The sequence below is a fragment of the Alligator mississippiensis genome, chromosome 1, assembly GCF_030867095.1.
Source record: "Alligator mississippiensis isolate rAllMis1 chromosome 1, rAllMis1, whole genome shotgun sequence".
Lineage (NCBI taxonomy): Eukaryota > Metazoa > Chordata > Crocodylia > Alligatoridae > Alligator > Alligator mississippiensis.
In genome coordinates this window covers 416156036-416182147 of record NC_081824.1, presented here as the reverse complement: position 1 = coordinate 416182147, position 26112 = coordinate 416156036, and the positions used below count along the sequence as shown (strand labels likewise).

The 26112-nt window shown below is 40.0% G+C and overlaps 1 protein-coding gene across 5 annotated transcripts in view; it reads left to right on the top strand.

The window, feature by feature from the left end:
* INTS6 (integrator complex subunit 6) overlaps nucleotides 1-26112 on the top strand; it is a 173127-nt gene that overhangs the window by 24269 nt on the left and 122746 nt on the right. For all 5 annotated transcript variants that reach the window (XR_001373082.3, XM_059732017.1, XM_006259867.4 and 2 more), the window contains 10 exons: nucleotides 6274-6363; nucleotides 10883-11066; nucleotides 13378-13503; nucleotides 14186-14340; nucleotides 19832-19984; nucleotides 20172-20304; nucleotides 20851-20945; nucleotides 21401-21511; nucleotides 23647-23862; nucleotides 23972-24098. Coding sequence is in view for 4 of the 5 variants with exons in the window: in XM_059732017.1 (XP_059588000.1) it covers nucleotides 6274-6363; nucleotides 10883-11066; nucleotides 13378-13503; nucleotides 14186-14340; nucleotides 19832-19984; nucleotides 20172-20304; nucleotides 20851-20945; nucleotides 21401-21511; nucleotides 23647-23862; nucleotides 23972-24098 (1390 nt within the window). In the remaining variant the exon portion in view is untranslated. The remainder of the gene's footprint in view (nucleotides 1-6273; nucleotides 6364-10882; nucleotides 11067-13377; nucleotides 13504-14185; nucleotides 14341-19831; nucleotides 19985-20171; nucleotides 20305-20850; nucleotides 20946-21400; nucleotides 21512-23646; nucleotides 23863-23971; nucleotides 24099-26112) is intronic.

The following is a 26112-nucleotide window of genomic DNA, read 5'->3' as shown; positions in this document are numbered from 1 at the left end:
TGAATAAATACTCACCAATTCCCTTCTGTGCCCCCGTGATGAACTTAAAGAGAGCCACAAGGTCGCCTCTCAACCTTCTCTTGCGGAGGCTGAAAAGGTCCAGTTTCTCTAGTCTCTCCTCGTAGGGCTTGGTCTGCAGGCCCTTGACCATACGAGTGGCCCTTCTCTGGACCCTCTCCAGGTTATCCGCATCCTTCTTGAAGTGCGGCGCCCAGAATTGCACGCAGTACTCCAACTGCGGTCTGACCAGTGCCCGATAGAGGGGAAGTATCACCTCCTTGGATCTGTTCGTCATGCGTCTGCTGATGCACGATAAAGTGCCATTGGCTTTTTTGATGGCTTCGTCACACTGCCGACTCATGTTCATCTTGGAGTCCACTAGGACTCCAAGATCCCTTTCCACCTCTGTGCCACCCAGCAGGTAATTTCCTAGGCTGTAGGTGTGCTGGACATTTTTCCTCCCTAGGTACAGCACTTTGCATTTCTTCTTGTTGAACTGCATTCTGTTGTTTTCTGCCCACTTGTCCAACCTGTCCAGGTCTGCCTGCAGCTGTTCCCTGCCCTCCGGCATGTCCACATCTCCCCATAGCTTTGTGTCATCTGCAAACTTGGACAGAGTACATTTGACTCCCTCGTCCAAGTCACTGATGAAGACCTTAAAGAGTATCGGTCCCAGGACCGAGCCCTGCGGGACCCCACTGCCCACACCCTTCCAGGTCGAAACCGACCCATCTACCACGACTCTCTGGATGCGACCCTCCAGCCAATTCGCCACCCACCGGACTGTGTAGTCATCCAAGTCACAGCCTCTTAACTTGTTCACCAGTATGGGGTGGGATACCGTATCGAAGGCCTTCCTGAAGTCTAAGTATATGACATCCACCCCTCCTCCTGTGTCCGGGCGTTTCATAACCTGGTCATAAAAAGAGACTAGATTGGTCAGGCACGATCTGCCTGCCACGAACCCGTGCTGGTTTCCCCTCAGCATAATTTGCCCTGCCGGGCTCTCACAAATGTGAGCCTTGATAATTTTTTCAAAGACTTTGCCAAGGATGGAGGTGAGACTGACTGGCCTATAGTTCCCCGGGTCCTCCTTCCTCCCCTTTCTGAAAATGGGGACCACGTTGGCCCTTTTCCAGTCCTCCGGGGCTTGGCCCGTGTGCCACGAGAGTTCGAATATTCCCGCTAGTGGCTCTGCAGTGATGTTGGCCAGTGCCTTCAGCACACTCGGATGGAGCTCATCTGGGCCTGCCGACTTAAAGGCATCCAGTTCTTCCAAGTGACTCTGCACCATCTCAGGGTCTACGCATGGAAGTCTGGTGCCTTGCTGCTGCCTCTCTACAACCCCAGTGAGAGACTTGTGTCCCTCGCTTAGGAACACTGAGGCAAAGAACTCGTTGAGGAGTTCAGCCTTGTCCCCCCTATCCATCACCAATTGTTTCTGCCCATTTAGCAGGGGTCCTATTCCTCCCTGGGTCTTCCTTTTACTCCCTATATATCTAAAAAACAATTTCTTGTTGTCTTTTACTTGGGTTGCTTAGGACTGTTGCTATCATGTTATCATGAAGTCTGATGATGGTAACAAATTTTGGTGGGCATCCAAATCTCATTTGGATCTTTCATAAGGACTCTCTGTAGATTAAATCAAAAGCCTTAGGTCAGTAAAGATCGCGTAAAGTTCTTTGTTTTGTTTGAAGCACTTCTTTTGCAGCTGTCTAGCAACAAAGATGTGTCTATTGTAAGTCTGTCTCTTTCAGCTCTTTCTTTTCAAAAGGAGGTTTAGCCACCCCATGCTCTGTCAGCTTCCCCTTCCCTGCATGTCCAAGTGCAGCATTTATCAATATTGAATCGTTCAAGTTCTCTAGCCACTAATGCTGTCCTCCTCTCCAGTTGGTCATTGTTAAGGTTGTCCATCAAGGTGTCCATCCATGTTGCAAACTTTATTTCTTGAATCAGACAGCAGATGGTGATCCCACTGGATGTGGTTTTCCAGTCGGGTGGAGTGAAAATCTATTTAGGGCACCTTTTCTTGCTCTCTCCCTCTATGGGTGAGCAAAGTGGATCCTAAATAGGTCTGCTCAGTTATTGTACACCTATCTCAGTTCCAAGTGCAAAATGACCATAATACAACCATCATCTCCATGTAGGTCCATGATTAGAGGCTTCCAGTAATCACAAGAACCTGCCCCTGTTGCCAGTTGCCCATCCCTTTAGGGTTTGATGTTGATGGAAGATGCTTATGCATGTCTTTGTTTAACATGAGGATGCCATTACACACTGTCTCTAGTGGGTTATGGAATAGAGAAAATCCCACACAATTTACTGATTCGTTTTGATGCACTGGCTGGGGGAGTAGTTAGTTGATTGCCCGATTTCACAATGATTACACACTTAATTCATACAACACAATTTTATTTTAAAATTATTTGCTACACATATAACACTGCTTAGCTTTAAGAAATTATCCTCCAAATGTACTTCCTTCCCAAACAATGCTATAAGAATTAGTATTACAAAAACAACTACAATTACAACTAAAAGTTAAATTTGAATCAATACTATTATTTTCATAATATACTTACAATCCTAGAATTCCGAGAAGCCAAACACGTAAATATGGTTTAATTCCTCAGTAGTACAATTTAATGGGTTGGCCTCAGTAGTACGGTTCAATGGGCTCGCCTCAGCAATACGATTCAATGGGCTCGCCTCAGCAGTGATAGGACTAAGTCCCCTTCCTTCGGTCCCTTTGGGGCGCTCTGCAGCTTCAGCGTGAACTAAGAGATTCGTGTTCACAGAGAGGGTGGTTCAGGTGATCAGTCTGATCCGGTCTACACTTGCGATTCTTCCTTTGTTGTTCTGCAAGTGTAATTGCCTCCAATTTGGGAGAGTAGGTAACAGTTTTTATGAGTGAGTTGCTGTCCTGGGCCCCTCCTACCCAAACCTGTCATTACTCCCAAATTTGGGCTCGGATCTTACTCAACAGATTCTTTTTGCTTGGTATTTAGTTTCTTTTGTTGATCATTTTAATTACTTTGGGGAACTTCCATACCACTGCAAATGACCTTTTCTTTCCAATTTTTTCAAAAGGCCCTAGGGTTTGATCTCTTGGAACTCGGGATATTTGCTTAAGGGTCATTTTTAGGTTCTCTTTGTTAAAGACCTCTAAAGATAAAATTCACGAGTTAAGACTTTGAGCAAAGTCAGGACCTTTCGCACGTAGACCAAAACAATGGCCTAGATAAGAAGATAAATCTTGTCTTCTTCCTAAACTGGCTAATGGGCAACTATTACAAACATTCAAACTATTTCATTCAATATGACACACACATCATTGCAAAGTATTTTCTTCATCTGCCTGCTCCACCATTGAGGACTTTCATTTTTGTTTTTGAATCGTTATTATTCTGACAACCTTGCTCTTGACCTTGCTGCTATGGGTGACCCATCTCCCACAGCATTCTTAGAAGCAAGCTAAGGATGTATGGGCTGGATGAATGGACTGCAAGGTAGATAGAAAGCTGGCTGGATCACTGAGCTCAATGGATAGTGATCAATGGCTTGAGGTCGAGTTGGCAGCTGGTATCAGAAGGTTGGTTCTGGGTCTGGTTTTGTTCAATATCTTCATCAGTGATCTGGAAGATGGGATGGAGTGCACCCTCAGCAAGTTTGCAGATGACACTATGCTGAGGGGAGTCATAGGCTGGAGGGTAGTGCTGGCATTCAGAGGGACCTACACCAATTGGAGGATTGGGCCAAAAGACATGCGGTTCAACAAAGACAAATACAAAGACAAATACACTTAGGAAAGAAGAATCCCATGCGCCACTACAGGCTTGGGACCCACTGGCCAAGCAACAACTCTGCAGAAAAGGACCTGAGTGTTACAATGGACAATAAGATGGAGATGGGTCAACAGTGTACACTTGTTGCCAAGAAGGTTTAACAGCATATAGGGCTACATTAGTAGAAGCATTTGCCAGCAGATTAAAGGAAGTGATTATTCCCCTCTGTTCAGCACTGATGAGGCCACATCTGGAATACTGTATCCAATTTTGGGCCCTCCACTACAGAAAGGATGTAGATAAGTTGGAGAGAGTCCAGCGGAGGGCAGTGAAAATGATTAAGGGGCGGGGCATGTTACTTCTGTGGTGAGGCTGAGGGAACTGGGCTTATTAAGTCTGCAGAAGAGAAGACAGGGGATTTAATAGTAGCCTTTAACTACCTGAAAAGTTCTGAAGAAGATGGAGCTAGATTGTTCTCAGTGGGGACAGATGACAGAACATGGAGTGATGGTCTCAGGTTGCAGTAGGGGAAATTTAAGTTGAATATTAGGAAAGACTTTGTCACTAGGAGGGTGGTGAAGCACTAGAATGCGTTACCTAGAGAGGTGGAATCTCCATCCTTTGAGGTTTTCAAAGCCCAGTTTGACAAAGCCCTGACTGGAATGATCTAGTTGGGGATGGTCCGGCTTTGAGCAAGGGGTTGAACAAATGACTTCTTGAGGTCCCTTCTGGCCTGATTTTCTATTATTCTGTTATATTTTTGTCTAAACATATAAATGTTCCCTGAATCAATCATTTCAATATTTTTCTCTTATTACCCTATGGTAAAAGACTGATTTTATAAGTGAGCACTATACAGTGAATGCCATTTAAAATTGAATGCTTGCCACCAAAAATTGTTAAACTTCAGTGTTTATGGTATTTCCCATTCTCTAAACATTCACCCTAAATGACAATGATGCTTTGTAGTAAATGGCTTGAAAAAAAATTATCTTTCTTATTTATAGTACCTATTACCATTGTATCTAATTGCTCTTCAGGTCAAATAAGTCTCTATGATAATGGGGATATAGGTTGTATGATAATGGTTCTTAGTGGTTTCAGTGAGTCTTCTACTTCCTGGTTACAGGATTTTATTTATATTCTGGTTATTGGGAGAGTCTGAGCAAAAAGAGAAGGTCTTTCAACATGTTGTAAGGGCAGTCAGATTATGAATAACTTGGTGTCTAGAAATTCTTTGCATAGTTTATCTCTTGGATGTAAAGTTTTCCCTGAGTCTTTCACACTTTTATTAGGTTTCATGTACAGCATTTTCCACAGGTGAGTTGGCTGTTTTGGAGCATAAGAGTAAGGAGACTCTTGTGTGTTCCAGGACAGCCATTTATTCCAAAGTGTGCAAGATCATCCAGTTCAGTCTGTCTCTCATAACATGGCCATGAAGTACCTTGTAGAAAAAACCTTACTGTCACAGACAAAGAGCCGGGGGAGACTATGACAACACCAGTGCCTCTCCCCTGAACTGGCAGGGGCCTTGCTACCTTTAATATATACTTACCAGAAGCCCTAAAGCAAGGGATTACCATTCACCTCCTATGTGATAGGAGATGGTTTCCTCTTAGCGTCATTATTGGCGTAGATAAGATCTGAATGCACATATCACATGTGTAGATCATTGTTCCAAGGATATCACTGTCTTATACTATCCTGTCTGTAAACTCACTAAGCTCCATCTTCAAGCAGTTCAAACTTCTTGTCCCTGATTTTTGTTCTTTTATTTGGAAAACCATCCCAAAACTTTATTTTTCCTTTTACCAGAAGCTTCCTTCTAATTTCCAGTTTGAATAAGTTTGTCACCAATTTGTATCTATTGGAGACTGTGCCAGTATTGGTGAGGTATAAATGTGGATGTAGTCGGTTGTACAGCTGGGTTCTGACCCATTATTGGCTCTTGAAAATGAAGACCAAGTGTTCACACTTAGCAAAGAAACCAGGGAGACACCAGAAGAAAGAACAAGTTTGAAATACTGATGGTGGTCTATCATGGACTTCACATCTTTGGTCCCAGATTAGGAGTGGTCCAGTGTGTGGAGTGTTTTGGTTCTTAACCCAGTTCTGACCTTAAAGTTCTTCCTGTAAGGAAGTTTGCCAATCTGTTTTCTGAGTTCGGTAATTTTTTTTTAAAAACATATTTTCATCAGTAGTTTGGCACTGGAGTAATACCAACACTTTCTGATTACAAAGATAATATTCCACACGAAGAGGTTTCAGGTGTAAAAAAGTTTGAAAAACTCATAGGTAATTTCAGGAGATATGGAATAAAAATGTATTTAGGACCCATACCAATGTCCCTAAAATCATTGGGGAATTTCCGCTGATTTATGCAGGTATTGAATTGGGCCTTTGGTGTGTCAGTGTAGGTTAAGAATTTGAAACCAGAACCTTATCAATTTGAATGTAGCATTTTTAATGTAATTAACCTCTCTTTTAGGGAAGAAACCCCTTTTTTCTGGAGCCTGCAATAATCATAACAGTAACTGATGGAAGTAAACTAACAACCACCAGTGGGATACAGGAAGAGGTAAGATCTGATCTGTACTTTTAATCTAATACTATTGCCTTTCCAAAAGAATGCTGATATATTAGGATTGTGATTTAAGTGTGTTCAGATGTTCCTGTACTGTTGTGATATATTTAAATAGCACATCATCTGGATCACTGGTTTATCATTGGAATATGAACCTTTTTCTGGAAGCATAAATTCAGGGAAGAAAGGAGATGGTGCTGTGTTATACAATGAGTGTACACAGTGTACACATGTGCTTGTTCTAAAGTCTAAAAGGAAGTGTCAGGTCTGAGAGTTTATCAGTGAAGATAAAGGGAGAAAAGAACAGTAGTGATATTAAGGAGGAAGTGGATGAGGCCTGGCAACAGGAATACATCTAAAACTTCTGGTATTGTTGTAAAAAGGAATTTTAATTACCCTTATACCTACTGGAAGAAAAATACAGTGAAACAGCATATCCAGCATGAGAACAAATTTGTTTCAGGAATGAGGAAGCTGGGGACTGCAGAGGGACAGTTAGATTAGATTTTTTTTTCTGATCAGCAAGGGAGAGCTGGATGTGAATGTAAAACTCTTTAAAATGTTTGCAAATAGTAATCATAAGGTCATAGATTTTGTAATTCAAAGACAAGAAAGGCACGAGCATAGTAAAAACTAGAACATGACTTTTTGTAGCAGATTTCCACTTCAATAGATAAGGTACCAAGGACAGACAAATTCTAGGGTACAGGGGTCAAGGAGGGCTCACGATTCCTAAATGACATAGCACTCACGGCTTGACAGCAAGCTCATCCCACATAGTGGTAGAAGAACAGCCATGGAAAACTAATGTGTCTACATAGAAGCTTCCATATCTGTATCAAAATTGAAAGAGAAATGGACAGCCAGTGGATGAACAGGTGAGTCACTAAGAAAGTATATCAAAAGAATAGCAAGGATATGTAGGGACATCATCAATAAAGCAAAGGCAAAAAATGTGGTATAATTGGCTAAAATAACAATAAGGGGGTCTATAAATACATCAGACAGAAAAGAACAAACTGTGAGTCCACTGTTCATTACTGGGGATGAATTTTTAACAGACTATTTTGCTTCAGTCATCCAATAATAACCTTGTGACTAGGGATGTGAACGGTTAAATTATTAATCATTCTACCAATAAGCCTAGTGATAATTGGTTATAACTTATCGGTTATTGTTTAGTGTGGGGTGGGGCGCAGTCCAGCAGGGAGGGAGGGAAGCTGCATGGTGCCCCAGTGGGAACCAGAAGGCAGCAGGGCAGGCAGGTGGGATAAGGGTGGGAGGGAAGTGGGGATAGTACCTTATAGCTAGGCTCTGTGGACCCTGGTTCAGTTGCTTGTAGACTCCCTGCTGCCTGCCATGAGCAGCTCAGGCTCCAGGCAGGCCCCTGCTGCCCATCACAGAGCCTGGACTACCTGCAGCAAGCAGCAGGGAGGCTGCAAGTGGAGCCTGGCTGTTGGGTACTAGTCCCCCTTTGCCCTAGTCTGCTGTCCACAAGGAAAGTAGCTCAGTTTCCTCTGGGGAGTGTGGAAGTCAGAGGCTGCCTGCTGCAGCTCGGGGGGTGCCCCACTGGTACCAGACTGGGCAGGGGTGTCCTGCAGTCTGGGCCAGAGCAGCCCCACATGGGCAGGCCAGGGGTTACTATACTGATTAATCGTAATCAGCTGGATCTGGGGTGTAGGCTGCATGTGGTGACTGGACTCTCTGTGTCCTTCCCTGCTCATGTGCAGTGCTGGGTCAGTCTAGCAACCCACGGGCCGGATCATATGATTCCATGGGCTAATGTGGCCAGTTCTAGGAGACTGGAGAATGGCTAATATACTGTCCATTAAATACATAAATAAATAAATAAATAAGGAGGACCCAGGGAAGTTCAGACTGATTTGCCTGCCTTCCATATTTGGAAAATTCCTGAAGCAAAATTCTAAAAGTCAGTTTGTAAACAGCTGAAGGAAGAAGCATGTGACATAGCAGTAAGTATGGACATGTTAAAAACAAACATGCCAAAATAACTTGATTTCCTCCTTTGCTCAGGGAAACTAGGTTTTTGGCTTGATATTTGTACTTCAGTAAGGCCTTTGATCCAATTTCATATGACATTCTTATAAGTAAACTGTAGAAATATGAGCTAGATAAATTTACAGTTGGATAGATAGACAATTGAATAGTTGCAAATAAAGAGTAATGGGATTGATCCCAAAATGGTCTCAGGTGAGGTTCATCTTCATTAGAATTACAAAGGATATTGATAGATTAGAGAACTGGACTATGGAAAGCAAAATTTAAATTGAAAGGCAAATCGTTGTCTTACAAGACTATACAAAATATAAAATATAACATACAAAGCAGTAACAAGCTCAGTGCACAATTTGGTGTCCTTTACTAATTTCAAACAGTGGGTTCTGCTAGGGGAAGTATTCCCCTTCCATCTAATTTAGGGACAGTTTTAGATTGTAAGCACCAGAGTTTGCTTATTCTCTCAGATGCATATTACAAAAATGAGAATAGGCTTTCAGGGTCCAGGCAAATGGATAATTGGACCAAGATATTCTAAATCAGTAAGCAGCAATTATTCTGATTATTCTTGAACCAAAAAGGCATATTGTTTACATATATTTCATAATATGTAATAATTCTTTAAGCAAAAAAAAGAATTCTCTGTCTAATAATAAAACTTACTATTTTTGATTTCCACCTTTAGAAATCAATACTTGTTTGTTTTTGCAGCAGCTTGTTACAAGCTCCTAGCCAATCTAAATCAAATGACTTAAAAAAGGGGAAATTGGTGCCAGGCTAGCAGAATAGGAGCTCAGGTCTTTTCTTTTTTTTTTTTTAAAAGACTTTTCTAAATTCTCTCTCTTGGCTTCTACAACTTCCTACAGTTTTGATGCAACAGGCTAACATAACCTCCTTTACAAATGCAGGTTTAAGATCTGAAAGCTGGATCTTCAATTAAAAATGCTATACAAGAAGAAAGGAGCCTTTGTAATTACCTTTTACTAGCCATGTTTTAGTGTCTGCTCTCTGTTCAGGTCTTAATCTATAATCTTTGCCCCTGTCATCAATCATGTTAGTTAAGTGATGAAAATGTTCCCTGAATCTTTTTGTTCTTATATAGTTTCAGTTCCCTGTATTTTATCAAACTAGATTTCTACTGTTACCAACAATAGTATTATCAGCCTACAATCTGTTGGCTCCTTCTGAAAACCTTTTAAGTGCTTTTTGTGAGTTTATTCTCTTTGTTTTGTCCTGCGTAAAATATATACTGTGTTTTGATACGTCCTTCTAAATTTCAGTACATTCAAAGTATTGGATACAAATAGACTGTTTTACCCATGTGACCAACATTATTTGGAAGATTGGGGCACTGATTACTCCGTCTTCTGTTAAGTAGGCATAATGTTAATTACAGAATAATTTTAGAAATGTTGTTAGTATAGTTTAGCAGGATTGGTCATTACTATTTCAGTAAATAATGTTCTGAACATCAATGCTTGAGAAGTTCAAAATGATTTCACTTAATTCATAGCCATTTTTTCCAACAGTAAAAACAAAATATTTTTGGAGGGTATTTTCTGCAACTTCAACTATGCAGAATTTTTTTTTTCCAATTGCTGGGAGTCATCACAGTTTTTCTCTGATTGTAATTGTTTGCATTGGCTGAACATGAGAATCCATCTTGCATTAATGTTGACTTTAAATCTTACTCTCTCTTCACATACATCACAGACATTAGTATAAATAAGTAAGGGAGAGTGTGCATCTCTCTGAATACTTCTAAGATATCTCCACATTTTTTTGCTGCAGTGACATTTATGGTCATGTAAAAAAGATAGTTCTGACAATATAATCATAAGCTGAGCCCCCCAAAAGATTTCAGAGTTCAGTAGAGACTGCTTCTTTATGAAGTTGCTGTTAACAGTTGGAAGGCTTTGAATAGAGATTTAAATTCACTGCAGCTAAATTTTGATAACAACAAAATGTTTCTTTTCACTATTCTCTTCCACTTCATTGATAGTTTAATTCCGTAGTGCATTATTATCCCAAGGAATCCAGAAAAGCAGACTTTGAGAGATGAGCATGGCTCTTTCTGTGTACAGCAAAAGTTCATTTTAATACGTACTAAGCAACAAGAGCTTAATATTGTTGAAACAGCATTACAATAAAGTAGTTTTGCTTGCAGAAATTCTAATAAAGCAAGTTTGAGGAACTTTTAAACTTAATATGCATCTTCAGATGATGAAGTTCTCTTGTGGTTTATGGATCTTGAGCTTGTGTTTTATGTTGATATGAAATGAGTTAAATATAGGGCTACCTAAAGCATGATTTTCCTGCATTGTTTGGGTAACATCTAAACTATATTGTCAGATTTTCAGATTATTTGGGCATAAGTAGTTTGGAAGATGTACCATAAATTGGTGTCATTATATACCTTCCTGATCCTGATTTTTATTTTATTTTTTTTTATTTTTGCAGAAAATTGTGATTTCAGAAATGTAATTTCTCTTTTCAGCTTCACTTACCTCTCAATTCTCCTTTACCTGGAAGTGAATTGACTAAAGAACCTTTTCGCTGGGATCAGAGACTATTTGCTTTAGTTCTGCGCTTGCCTGGTATCACAGCTCCAGAACCAGAGCAGGTAGTAGGCGTACCAGTTGATGAGTCAGCAATTACACCCATGTGTGAAGTCACAGGAGGTAAGTAGCCTAGCTTTATTTGACAAAGATTTTTTTTTAAGTAATTAGCATTATAGTTCACTTGTGTATGGCAGAATATATTTTTAAAAAATGGAATCCTTTTTATTTAAAAAAAAAAAAAAAATTAAAAATCCCAGGTACACTGACAGTACATAATGTAACCTTCAAGGGAATAGTGAATTGCAAAGAAATCCATTTGACCTATACTGAAAGGGTATGGATCTGCTTTCCTGAGCAGTTTGGCCCAGAAGGAGAGAAGCTTTTGTGTTTAGGTATTTTAATATTGCAACCAGGAGTCTTAGGAATTGATATTTCTTTATGTTGAGGTAGTCTTGAAATACTGGCGTTCTTCCATGTTAGCAAACTCAAGTCCAAGACACTTTTTTTGTTTTTTTGGACTTTTAAAATGTTAGATGCACAATATTTTTAGAAACATTTCTGTACTTTCCCCTTCCCAGTGACCCATCATAGATTCCACGCTCCCCAGCCCTTCCAAATTTCTCATGGTTTGGTCTCCTGTTTTAAATTGCAAACCCCTCAGGCACAGACCTTGTTGTCTGTCTTTGGTATGAATACTTCAGATGTTGAAAACATAGACAGGGTTCTTTGGGTAAATTTGATATCTTTTATTAGACCAGCTCAAATAGTTGGAAAAATTCTTCTTTGCAGGCTTTTGGGTGCAGGCCTGGCAAAGAGCATTTGTGCCCAAAAGCTTGTGAAGAAGAATTGCTCCAACTATTTGAGTTGGTCTAATAAAAGATATCAGATTTACTCAAAGAACCTTGTCTACCTATGTCCTTAGACCAACACGGCTATAACTACACTCCCAAAAACATAATAATTAATTTTCTGATTGGAGAAGCTGAGGTGGAAGACAGCGGGGGGAAGGGAGGGAGGATGGGGGCGTGTAGAGGAAGGAATTAAAAAAATAAATAAAACCCCTTAAAACTGACCTGATTACTGCTCCTTTCAAAATGTAAACTTGACACTTAGACTTTGGTTAACATTCATGGGACTGTAAAGGTATTGGTGCCACAAGGGGGAGCCCACATTTCAGAAATGCAATAGAGACCTTAAATTATGAAGTTGAAGATTTTCTTGGTTTTAAGTAGAAGTCAGGGTAGATTTGCACCTTACAGACCATAAGGTACAAATCTACCATGGCTTCTAATTGAGTTCATACTAACATGGCTGACTTGTTTCTCTGATTTTATGTAGCCAAAAAGTAAGTGTCTTGTTTCCTTCTGAGATGCATGCAACTCTTCACGAAAACATTCAGTCGACTGTTCTGCTGCTTCATAGTTAAGCATGCTTTCCTGAATTTTGTCTATCTCTGTAAATAGGGCACTTGAAAATAGATCAGCAAAAGTCATCATGAGGCTTGAAGACCTGACTTATGAGTAAGGTTCAAAGGAGCTACCTATATGAACCATTTTGCAAGAGATGACTAAGAGGGGATATGAACCTAAAATATTTTATAAGTGTAATCACCAAAATGGTAGTAGTAGTAAGGGGCATGTGATTGTAGAAAGGTAAACATGTTAGATGTATTAAGTTGTGCAGTACTTGCCCAAAGGAAGTGGTAGAACCTCTGTTTGTAAAAATAAATGAGACAGAACTTTTCTGGAGAAGCAACTTCTAATTGATATGGAGTGGCTGAGCTGAGAGGTTTCCCTACAGTTCATCTTCTGTGATTTTTATGTTCTATTAAAATGACCTTGTTGTAGAAAGCCCATGGAAAGGATTCCATATAAAAGTATATTTAAATATAATATTTTGACTTGTATTTATTTAAAGATAATACAGAAAATGTAAAATCCTATAAAAAGGGTCCCATAGAAGCCATTGAAACTTTTGTTAGGATTCTGCTTGCCTGGAGCCTAGGAGGAAAGAAAATGTGATGAGAAAGAAGAGAGAATAAGATCATTTACCAATGAATAACCTACTGATATGGTATCTGAGGTACTTCACTTTTTCCATATGCTACAGAATAGTACATAGCTGCAGTATCTCAAAAGCCACAATATAGTAGATGTTGGTAAATAGTGTTATCTTAATGGCTGCCACTTTATAAACACAGATTCATGTTTGTACTGCTGTCCAATTTTGAGAAATCAGTAAACATACAGTATACTAGTCTATGTTCTAAAACAGTGCATTTTGGGAATGGATGGTAGATATTTAAACATGAAATATAGCAGCAGAAAAAGCTAATGGGATGTCACATTATATGGCTTAGACTGAAAAAATAAGGTGAAGGTAGGAACAATATGTAGCTGACTTGCTCTTGTGACTCCTCCTTTCATCCTAGGTCGCTCATATTGTGTATGCTCTCCAAGAATGCTGAATCAGTGTCTTGAGTCCTTGGTGCAAAAAGTGCAAAGTGGAGTTGTAATAAACTTTGAAAAAGCTGGACCAGATCCTTCACCAATTGATGGTATTTGAAAAATTTTAGATACCTTACTGATACAATTTGATGAATTCAAATGTAATAATCTCTAGGAATTAGGATAGTTTGATATGGAACAGTACTATTATTTTAGGCATAATTAATATTGCCTAGTTTATAATATAGCACATTTCAAGGGTTTCAAGTAGTATATCAGGCCTACATTTCCTGTAGCCCTGTGCCCTCCTGTTATAAATATTAATTATTTTTCTCATCTTTAAAAATGTATTCGTGCAAAATGCTATCTTTTCCCTGAACCCTGAAATTGTATGTTAAGGGTTCATTGGAGTTATTCTGTACTAGAATTATGTATATTAAATATTTTCCTGATGTGTGAAGATTTAAGATGCATCTAGCAAAAGTTGTGATAAGGAAGGAAAGAAAACCCCAACTGAGTTCTGAAGAAGCATCAGGCAATAATCACCTTTTTCAGACCTTCATTCAGTAAAAATTTAGCAGTGTTGCTCCAATGTCAGTTAGCATTCTTGCAGGAAATGTAACATACAAATTGAAACTGGCATCTATTTTTCTTGTGGCTTTTAATCTTATTCTAAGGATAACTTCCTTGAAGTATAAAAGGTCTGTACAAGTTTCATAAAAACAGCATTTAAATAATATTTCAATCTTATTTAATTATATATAGCTATTAATATATATTATTTTTATGTAGATGGACAGACAGATATATCTAGGCCCTTTGGATCCCAACCTTGGCACAGCTGTCACAAGCTTATCTATGTCAGACCAAACCCTAAAACTGGGGTTCCCATAGGCCACTGGCCTGTTCCAGAATCCTTTTGGCCAGATCAAAATTCACCAACACTGGTAAGTATTTGAAGATAAGTAGAAGCAAGGGAAATCTATCTTAACTGCTTCCCATTAATTTGTTTAAAATCTCGGAATATTTCACTAAAGTATTGTGAAAGCGGCTTGACAAAGGGTGAATTCAGAAAAGAAATACAGCACAGGTCTAACTGCTAGGAATAAGAGTGAGTAGCAATTAACATATCCTATACTGTTCATGTGGAGTACCGTATTTTCGTGCATATAGCCTGCCCACGGGTATGAGCCGCACCCACGTATAACGCACGGAAAATTGTATTTTTATATATTAGTCTGTGTATATGCCACACCCGTGTATTCCCTGCGGCGGCGTATACACAGGGAGGCGGCGCAGCCGGCCCCGGTCCCTGCGGTGGCGGCAGTGCAGCCCGGCCCCGGCTCCTGTGGCAACAGCCCGCCCCGGCCCCAGCTCCTGTGGCAACAGCCCGCCCTGGCCCCTGCGGCGGCAGCAGCGCAGCCTGGCCTGCCCGGGCCCAGCAGGGAGGCGGCACGGCCCACCCCAGCCCCTACAGGGAAAAAAAGTCCGTAGATAGCCCGCACCCCTGTATAGCCCGCACCCATCCATTTTTTTTGTAAAATCGCGTATACCCCATGGGATGTATGCGTGAAAATACGGTATTTGCATGAGACAGTAGTTTTCAACCTTTTTTCATTTGTGGACCCCTAAAAATTTTGAATGGAGGTGTGGAGTCTTTGAATTGTAAGTGAGGGTTATTCATGTAATTTCTGATTGATCATAGTCATCTTTTACACACCCCTTAAGACATAGTCTGCACACCACCAGGGGTCCATAGATCACAGGTTGGAAGCTGGTGGCATAAGAGGTATCTGCTTCTTTAAGCAAGAAACTTCCTATAATAGAGCTTTTACTGACATCTGAGCAGTCTTGAATAAAGAAAAACAATATAGCAGGAGTTTGATTAGAATTCAGACTGAGGACTGCAATGTAAACAAAAATGCCAAAAGTAATTCAGAGTCATTTCTACTATGGCTGTGCGAATTTCGGCAACTGTTTCATTTCAGATTCACGCGCTTTGGCAGTCAAAACACCAAATCCAAAATGAAACGCAGGGTTCTGAAACAGCTCCAAAATGAAATGGGCCATCCAAAATGTTTTGGAAATTTTCCAAAACATTTTGGAGCTGTTCCAGAGGCGGAGTTGAAGGGAAAGAAGGAGGGGGAAGGACTGCTCTGATATTCACATCTGTAGCTGGCCAGTGACAGCGATCTGTCCCTGAGGTCCCTTCCAGCCCCAGTGCTGGGGAATTGAGCTGGGGGCTGGGGGAATGTTCAGGTCCCCGAACATTCCCACAGTTCCTGGTTTGATTCCCCAGCTCCCTGATATTTCTCTAGCTCTCTGATCGCTTTCCCCAGTTCTTTCCAGGGGACTAGGGCCCCCAGATGATGCGGGATGACAGTAGGCTGTCACTGCCAACTGGGGATCGCAGCAGTTCTGGGCTATTTCCCTAGCTGGTAGCAGCAGCCTGCTGAAACCTTGTGCAGATGCAGGGGCCCACACCCCCGGGAAGAGCTGGGGGAATGATCATACAGCTGGGGATTGAACCAGGAGCTGCCCTACTCTCAGGCAGTGCATGGTGCCCTGCTGAGCTGTGCTGCACCTGTGCTTTGGTGCAGGTGGGGGTCCCTGCTGCCCCACGCTGTATGTGGGGGGGCTCTGCCACAAGCTCTCAGAGGCCCCAATTATCACTGCCAGAGCTGGTGAGTTTGGGGCTTTTATTTTTTTAAACTCCACACTCACCAGCTGTGGAGCATGCGGATGACGGCACCAGCACCCAAGTCTGCCCGGTGCAGCCTACGCCCAGCTCCAGGAAGAACCCACTGCTGGCGCTGGCCCCAGCTAGCAGCACTGGGTTCTTTATACCCAGATATGCAGATCTGGGGGCTCATGCCCCCTGGGAGGGCTGCAGGGCTGTGCTATACTCCTCCCAGGGGGAGCAGGCCCCTAGATCTGTGTGGGATGACAGCATGCTGCCACTGCTGGCAAGTAATACTAGTTTTGCTTTGAGCAGTTTGAGGTGCAGTTTCACAAAAAATCCTGCACCTATCCCCTTGAAACTTGGCAGGCTCCGTGCCCTCAGCAGGGGCTAGCAGCCCTGCTAGCATCATCTGATTTAGGCAAGAAAGGACAAAGTTATAGGCTATAATGTGGAATCAGCTGACTATGGCTGAAACACCATTGAAATTCTGAAACAGCTTTGAAATAGTTTTGGCCGAAACAAAACAGGACAGTGATTTGAAACACTGAAACAAATCACTGTCCCTCCGAAACACCGAATCCAAAATGAAACGAAAGACAGCCATTTCGGACAGCCCTACGAAATGCCAAAACCAAAACAAAATGCAGGTGTTTTGCACAGCCCTAATTTCTACCACATTTTACTAGCCAGAAGAAAGTGTTCTGGTGGAAAAGCCTCACTGAAAATATTTTCAAAATTGGGAAAAGCTGAAGTAAATGGTAGAACTACCAACTTTCAGTGCATTAGGTGGCAGACTACTCCCTAATCATCTCTTCTGTTAAAAAAAAAAAGAAAAAAGTCTTAATTAGCAATAGGATTAGTTTGTTGTTCTCTAATTACTTAATTACTAATATAAGAATGTACTATTTTGCATTATGTTCAGCATAATCATCTATTACAACACATAAACAACTTAATCTCAAATTACATTGCATATGTGCTTATTTCAGGAGGTATTTTAAGAGCTCCCTCTGTTGTATTATAAAGCTTCTTTGAAAGCTTTGTGTTTTTCAAATATTCCTACCTTGTAGTAGGAATTCATACACTTTTAGTGAGAAATAATGCTTGTAACTTTGACTATTTGAGAATCATTAAAATGGAACTGGTGGGGTTGTGAATCCATGCTTTTTCAGAAAATCTTCAGTTTTAGTTTTGACTTGATGGCTTGACACTATATTATAATTTATGGAAAATATTCTATGTATTTGGATTGCAGAATTTGCAAAGTGCATCACCTGAATAAAGGATATTAATCGAAGGTTAAGATGTATGACATCATTTTAGTCTTTAGCTTTTGGTTTCTTTTTATTCAATCATTGTTTCCCAGAGGTTCTATCCAGTAAGAAAAACATGCATAGTCTTCTGAGCTGTATAGCAGGTCCTAAAAAGAGGTCCATCTCCTAAACCTATTTAAAAATCCCACAAAAACCCAATCCAAAAACTATTTGTCCAAAATATTATAGAGCTGTACAATAGGAAGACAACTCCTCCAAAATATCTATTCTTCCCTGTTCTTTATAACCAGAATCATAGATAGATCCACCTGTCCTGATCTTTACCAGGTTAAGAGCTGTAGGTTTCAAATAGTTTTTCTTTAAGTTTCTTAATCAATAGAAGTCATGAAAAATATTTGGTATTTCATTGTAATTACATTTTGATCTTGTATAGCGCTTTGGGTTATAAGAGTTTGGGGTTATAGGCTGCTAAAGGCATGCCTATATTTGAGATGTTCAGACAATTCCTGTTGGTTCTGTTCACCCTATAATTCCAATTGAAGTCTAAATCGGAATTGGAAATATAATGTTGAGTGAGTATCTAAATGCTTGTATTCATGAGTAATCCATGAAGATCTAAATCCTTGTATTTCTTCATGGTTTTGAGAGCAACACATTTAATCCAGTTCTCTTTAATTTTTTTGCCTAACTTTCAATTTTTTGCTTAACTACTCTGTATCTCTTCCCTCGGTCAACCAATCATTTTTATAGTGGGGCTTCCCAATAGCCATTGTATAAAGAGAACCCCGCATAGTTTAAGGTGGAGATAATATTTAAACTGTTGCAAGCATTTGTGGAAGTCTGCAACAATGGCAACTCGTGTTGTGAGGTACAGATAGTTCCCAAATCCACTCAAAAGTTACCAAGTTTCTCAAGTCTCAGCACTTGCTGTTTTCTGGCAGCCCTTTTACTCCCAGTATAACTGCTTCATACCTTGATCAAAAACTCTGTCATCATAGTGTCTTTGTTGGAAGCAGCATCTTTTAAGAGCATTATAATTTGACCTTCCATCTTGCTTGTCACTTTGGCATTGCACCTTCCTCAGTGTAAAGATGCTAATTAAGGTAAAACTGTCTCCTTGGATAGATACCATATGGGTGATTCATCCAGTAAGGAAAGCACTAGTGATTAAAAATTTGGAAAGATATGTTTTACTGTGGGGAAAGAAGGTCAAGATACCCTCCTTTTTCAGCTCAACTCTTCCTCTTTTAGTAATGCATCTCTTCTGAAGAAACAAAATGGAGGGAGGGCACTCATTTTGATTCCTCCCCAAATTGCAGGGGTCTTGGACATCAAGGCTAAAAGAATGAGTTTAGTACCTCTCTTCTAGACTATTCTTTAGGACAGTGGCTCCCAACCTTGGGGTGTAATCCAAATTAGGGTTGCAGGGGGTCTGCCTCTTGCTCCGCCTCTCCTGGCGCATGGTCCGTGCAGCTGCCGCTGCCCCCCACAATCCCGGTCTGGCCTGGGCTCCATTGGTGCTGCCGGGCATGAGTGAGTTGGGGGTGGGGGTTGCAACCCGGCTTCAGGGTTGCAGCAAAAAACGGTTGGGAGCCACTGCTTTAGGAGGAACTCTGCTCCACACTTTACTGTGAAAAGAACCTCAGATTTCTCTCCCCCTTCCAGAATTCTGCCAGCAATATCAGGCATAAATACCTTGTGTACTTTTCCATGTTTTAGTTGAAAGCAGGGTATAGGTTGCCTGAAATGGTAAAAGATTCACTTGAAATTATGCAAAAAGTCAATCTCAGGTCTAGTTTGGTTACTTGTAAAGCTAGCTTTTTATCTATATTCATGCTCACCTTCGTAGTTGGGATTTTTTTGGTCTGATTTGGTTTGGTAATGTTTTAGGTTTGATAGAAGGGAATTATTTTGCTAAACAGAAGATATTAATAGAAACTTGAGAATGCTGTGTATCCAGTTTGAGGCATGTAAAATGACATGCTTCATAAAAGGACTTCTGACCTTTACCTTAGAATAGGGCTGGCCAACTTCTGAGTGGCCAGGGGCTGCGCACCATGCTGCATGGCCTCCCCTTCATGTCCTCCCTGGCTATGCTATCCACTGCATTGATTTGAGTCAGGTAGGCCTCTCTTCACTGCACAGCAGACAACCCCTGCTATGCTGTACTGTAGTACCCAGTTCCCTCTGAAATCCCCACCTGCAGGCTCCCACAGCCCTGTGGGCCACCCTGGCCCTAGGGGCCAGGGCAGGCAGGAGAAGAGGGAGGAACCTGAACCCTATGGTGGTAGCAGCAGAGGAGCAATTGCGGCAGTAGCATCTGGACCAAAATCCAAGAGATGACAGGTAAAATGGTATTTCTTTATTTCAAAAGCATGTTAACAGATCCTACGGTAAAATGCTAAAAAGCTTATTGTTTAAAAATGATATTTAGTGTTTACTGATATAGAGCCACAGTTAACATTGTCTATTTTTGTCTAGCCACCGCGTACATCTCATCCTGTAGTGAAATTCTCCTGCACCGACTGTGAACCAATGGTCATTGACAAACTACCCTTTGATAAATATGAGTTAGAACCTTCTCCATTGACTCAGTTTATCCTGGAAAGGAAATCTCCACACACCTGCTGGCAGGCAAGTTTGATTGTATACTAACTTTGTAAATGAAGAACCCTTATCTGAGAAGTAACATTCCTTAAATAATTTGGAGTGAAATTCTAATTATATATGCTAATTTATTTACATAAAACCTTAACTGTTTATACTATTTATACTTGTATACAACATGAATTATCTGAACATTTTTTCATTTGTTTTGCAGGTATATGTGAGCAATAGTGCAAAATACAGTGAACTTGGTCATCCTTTTGGCTACTTGAAAGCCAGTACAGCACTGAATTGTGTGAACCTGTTTGTGATGCCTTACAATTATCCAGTCCTCCTTCCTCTCTTAGGTAAACACAACTTTCTAAAATCTTTTTGAGGTGGTAGGCAGGTGAATTTGATCCAGCATAAGTATAGAATATTATGATGCTAACATCATCATTAGTAATCATAAACTTAAATATTCAGAAATGATTTTTATACTGAAAAGAAGATGGTACCATTCAGCTTTTCTGATATCCAACATATTCACAATTCACTTACCAAAATCAGCTGACCTTCTTGAATATGATTTTTGCTAATAAAAATATATATAATTTTGTTTACCATTCATGGACATTATTCTTGGTCTTCAGTATGATTGCACTCATGCACTTTCCTTTTGCTAATGTAGTAATACTTTCCCCCTCACTCCAGTGACTCTGATCACCAGTTACCTTTTGTAAAGTATAAATTACAGGATTCCACCTTAATCTCTTACTTTGCGACATTAATCCATTAATTTTTTTTAAACCTTAGGCAGTAGGGGGGCCTTTAGGAAAAATATTGTTCAGATAAAATGTGGAGTTATATGAAATGCATCTTTTGTTTACTTATTAATATCACTTTATATTTAGATGACTTGTTCAAAGTACATAAGGCAAAACCAACTTTAAAATGGCGGCAGTCATTTGAAAGCTATTTAAAGACAATGCCTCCTTACTATCTTGGGGTAAGATAACTTAATTATGTACATTAACATTTCTCCTCTCCCTCATTACTTTTATTTTCTTTATTAAATATCTTCTTTTGGATTTTATTTTAAACTAAGGATACTATGATTATAGAAATAAAAAGTTAAATATGAATTCCTCTGAAGTTTGTATACCCTTCTAATGTGATACTAGGATTTAGTACAACTTTCAGGATGTACATTAAGGTTGTAGGGATAATTTAAAATCTTAATTTTATGAGACCTAGGTCAGGTATAATCATTGCTTGAAATGAATCTTCACTAATATTTTAAGAATTTGGCACAGGTGGAAGAATATATAAATGGAAAGAATGTCTTTTTTTCACTTGGAGTTTCAAATTCACTTTGAAAGCATTTAGCTATAACTTTATTTTAAACACAAACTGTAAAATTAATAATATACGTATACAATACATGTGTACCCTGTTTTTCAGCCTTTGAAGAAAGCTGTGCGAATGATGGGAGCACCAAATCTTATAGCAGATAATGTGGAATATGGACTTAGCTACAGTGTCATTTCATACCTCAAAAAGTTGAGTCAACAGGTAATATAGATGCAATAGCAACAAAAATGAATCTTTAAAAACAGTGAAGCTAATGTCAGCCTAACCTTTAAAGCATCACAGAGCCATGCAAGGATAAAGGGACAAAGAAGCCCTTAAGCTTTCCTGAATTCTTACATGTGATTACTATTAGAACGTTTGTTTTCTGGGAGAAAAGCTTGACACCTAGCTTTAAAATATTGTTTATAGACTTCACCATAAATGTATGTACAGGTGTGTCTTACTGGATTCCTCAAGGTTTATGCCATGCCAGTTTTTCATAAGTGCAAGCCTCAGTATATTTGTGGCTAAAAATGCGATGGTCTCTGCTAGGTTGGCAAATTATATGGCACCATTCATAATATTAGGGATTTATGCTCTTGGGTAGTTGCACCAAAATGACCACTTACCTTCTCTGCTTAGTTTGTAAAAGCATTTATGTAGATATAATTCATGATAAACATTTAGAATTTGCAATGAATGACACTTACAAATAAGAAACTAAGGCATAGACAGGACAAGTAGCCTACTGAATGTTCTATGGCAAGCCTATGAAAATTGAGACCCCCTCTAACTAGCCTTCTGTTCTAGCAGGTAAAAACCTTTCTTCCCCATTTTGACTTTCTGGGTACGTCTACACGAGACTTGAACTGCTCAGTAGTCTAATAATACCGTGCATACCACTTCACAGCAAAAACAGTGCTAATATGCTACTGTGCAGTAGCGTCACTAAAAAGTCATGTGCCAGCACTACTGTGCAGTAATGCTGGTTACTGCGCATTGATTTAGTACTTGATTATACAAGTACTAAATTTAATGTGCAGTAACTCTGGCACATTAATGAATGCCGTTTTGCTTTGTTATATATCTTGAACTTTCATATTTGAGATCATCGTGAAAATAAATAGGCTTGTACCTGAAGGATGTAGGGATGCAAGTATTCTTAATGCTGCATGTAAACATTTTGTAAAGTTCAGCTTAAAGCTTTCAGTATTTATCTTTTTTTTTTTTTAACTCCTGGCAATAGTATCAGGAAATATGTGAATCTTGCATTTATCCATCCTTGGAGGTTTTTAAGACCTGGCTAGACAAAGCCTTGGGGATGGTCCTGCTTTGAGTAGGGGGTTGGACAAGATGACCTCCTGAGGTCCCTTTCAACCCCCATTTTCTAAGATTCTATGATAATCTTGCCAAATTGTGTGGTTGTTATACTTAAAAATCTGCAAAATGTATGCATCTCTAAATATATACATTTTTGGTTCAAAATACTTAAATGCATGACATTCTGTAAATACATCATGGGTACAATGAGATATAGAGTTTATATATTTTTAAAAAGCAAACAAACTTCCTAATGTTTGAAAGATTATTGTGGTTTTAAAACTTCCATATACTTGAAATGGGGAAATAACATTTGAATCTCCAATATACCTGAAACTTAAGTGCATTCACTAAACAAACACTGTTTTTGGCTTATTGATTAATTACATTCTGCCAAACTTCTAACACATCTTAAAGCGCATTTGAATTTGAGACAAATCAAACGGGTAAAACCATGAATAAAAACAAAAAGGTTACCACATATTTTCTCTGTTTAGATATAACTGAATATTCTCTTCCTTTTTTAATCTTGGGGTTTTTTCCTACCTTGTATTGAGGTGTTTGGGGCTTTTGTTTGTTTGTTTTTTTTAAGATCAATACCATCATTTGAATCCACAATTATAATTATGTAGGAGAATCATGAGATTTCAGCTATTTCCCCAGCTAACAGTAAAATCCATGGGTACATGCAGATTTATGTCAAAATTTTTCATAATCCCAATCATGACATTTTAATGAAAATAAAAGCATTGCATGCATATTGGTGCTTAGATGAAATGATAAGGGGCACCCTAGAGATACCTGAAGAAGCTAGATATAAACTGTTTATCACATTTTAATGATTATAGAGTTGTAATACATTAAGCACTTAATGAGCACATTAAGCACTCCTTAAGCACTCATCCACATATATTCTTCATAATGTAGTAGTACATTGTTGAATCTTCTAGGTAGGAATTAAAAATGAATTTAATAGTCTGACTAATCCTTTTAAGAGTATATTGTCAATGTTATTTATTTATTTATTTCAAATTAAGGCCAAAATAGAGTCCGATAGAGTCATTGGCTCTGTAGGCAAAAAGGTAGCGCAAGAGACTGGAATTAAGGTCAGAAGCAGATCACACAACCTGTCTATGGCACATAGGAACGATTTTCAACATCTGCTACAGGGGATTACTGGGGAAATTCCTCATAGACCTCTAGACCTCAATATGAAGGAGTATGCTGGGTTCCAAATAGCTTTGCTGAATAAGGTAAGCACCATTGTGTGTAATGTTGTTATTTTCAATATACTTCCATTAAAATATTGGACATTATTTCATCTGTTTTTATTAATAAAAATGTTGTTATTGCTGAAACCAGGACTTGAGACCTCAGAGCTTTAGAAATGCTTATGATATACCCAGAAGCAATCTTTTGGATCAGTTAACAAGAATGAGGTCTAATCTTCTCAAGACTACTTGCAAACTTCTCAAAGGACAAGATGAAGGTTAGCCAACTTGATTCATTGTTTGCATATTTTATAGGGGTACTGCTGCACTACTATTGCTGTTCTGTGCTGATTGGTGAACATGGAGAGATATAAGCAGGAAAAACTTGCTGGAAGTTGACTATTACACTTGAAACCCCATAGGTTTTTCCATCAAGTCTTCATTACAAATTGTATCAATGGCTTAGGGAAAAGAGACTTGACCACTGTTGTCTTGCATGTGTTCTTGGTTTGTTTTTCCTTTCTTTAGGATAATGCTATTCTTCAGGATTTGATTCTTTTGCATTTCTTTTACTACATCTTTCTAGTTTTCTGGTTATGTGAAAGGAAAAGAACATTATGGATGGCCTAGGCCACATAAATCCTCTGTTTATTAAATACTGTTCCAATGTTGTTGAAGCTGTGATAGTCCAGAAAATGTACGAGAGACAAGGGTTTTTTGTTACATCTTTTATTTGACCAATTATGTAGTTGGGAAAGAAGTTTCAGAAACTTTCAGGTACAAACCACTCTTCGTCCTGTGCCTGAAAGGTTCTCTTTCAACTACACATTTGATCCAATAAAACCCATTTTTCCCTTTTGTACTATTTGATAGGCAGAGGCAGAACACATCTTTCACCGTGTCCCATCAATCTATCTGACTCCTTGACCTGAAGGAAATGGCCCTCTGAGTTAGTAGTTCATTCTCAATACTTACCCAGTCTCTTCCTCATCTGATGCAACTTCCATCAAGACAGACAACCAGTATCAGCAATAGGTTATGGGTAGCAGAACTCAAGAGTAGAAGTGCATGGAACACAGTGAAACTGTCATATAGTTGCACTGTGTGGTTAAAGGGATACATTGTATTAAGGCACCTGGTATGTAGAAGACCATGAAATGGATTCTTTAAGCTAAACAAAGAAAAATGATTAGAAGATGAGAGAAAAGGATATGTAGTACCATCACTTGATCAAAAATGTTAATCTAACTTAAATCAACTGCAGAAGTCTATAGGAAAAGTTGCAGTTTCTGTGTAGGTTTCCACATTACAACTGGCATTAATTTTAGCATAATCTGTTACTAGTGTGTAGGCCGGGCCCTGATCCCGCCCTCGTTGCCATGCGCGGCGGTGATTCCGATCCCATTCTGGCCACCGGGGGTGAACCGGGGTCGTACCTGACCTGTCTCCGGTGCACGCGGGCTGTGGCCGTCAGCCCGGACATGCGGGGTGGGAGAAACCGCGGGACGGTCTTGTGCACGCGAGTTAGAATTAGTCACGGAGGCGTAATGGTTGATTGAAAAGATTGTTTACTTACACCCAAAGATGGTATCGGTGTAGGCTGGATAAGTTTCCAGGCACAGCTCCCTCTTGAACCCTCATTGGAGGACTCTGACAAAACAATTGCTCCTACGGAGTTTGCTAGGCTCCACGGGTCCGGTTAAGTTGGGTTCGAAAAGTTTCCCCGGAGTTATTCAGGCTCCGTGGGTCCGATACGTTTTTCCCGGAGTTTGCTAGGCTCTGCGGGGTCCGAAATTACAGGAAAGGGATACGTCTAGGATTGCACTCGGCGACGGGGAGAGGCGAGAAGCGAAAACTCCGTAGGCTCGGTTCTATTGCCTCTCTTGCCTGCTTAGGGGAGGTGTGCCGGGTCCGCGAGGGTCCACAGCACTTGGAGATCTTCACACAGAATATCTCTCCCTCCTCCGGCTTGGGCGGAAACTACCCAAGCCTTATGTACGGCTAGCAAGCCAATTGCTAGCCGCCACGTGTGCCTAAATTAGGAGTTGGCCAATAACATGGCGTGGACCCTAATACAAATGGCGGGAACTTCTTTACAGCGTGCATCACTACGATGCAAAAGAGATGCACACTGCAAAGAAGCTGCAATTTGGCGGGAAATCCCCCGTTGCACCAGAGCGCTCTCTAGCAGCAGAGAGCTCTACCATGCAAAGAAAGCGACAAATTTGGCGGGAAATAATTTAGCAGTGCTGAAGCACGCACACAAACAAAAAATCACAACTTTGGGTTGTG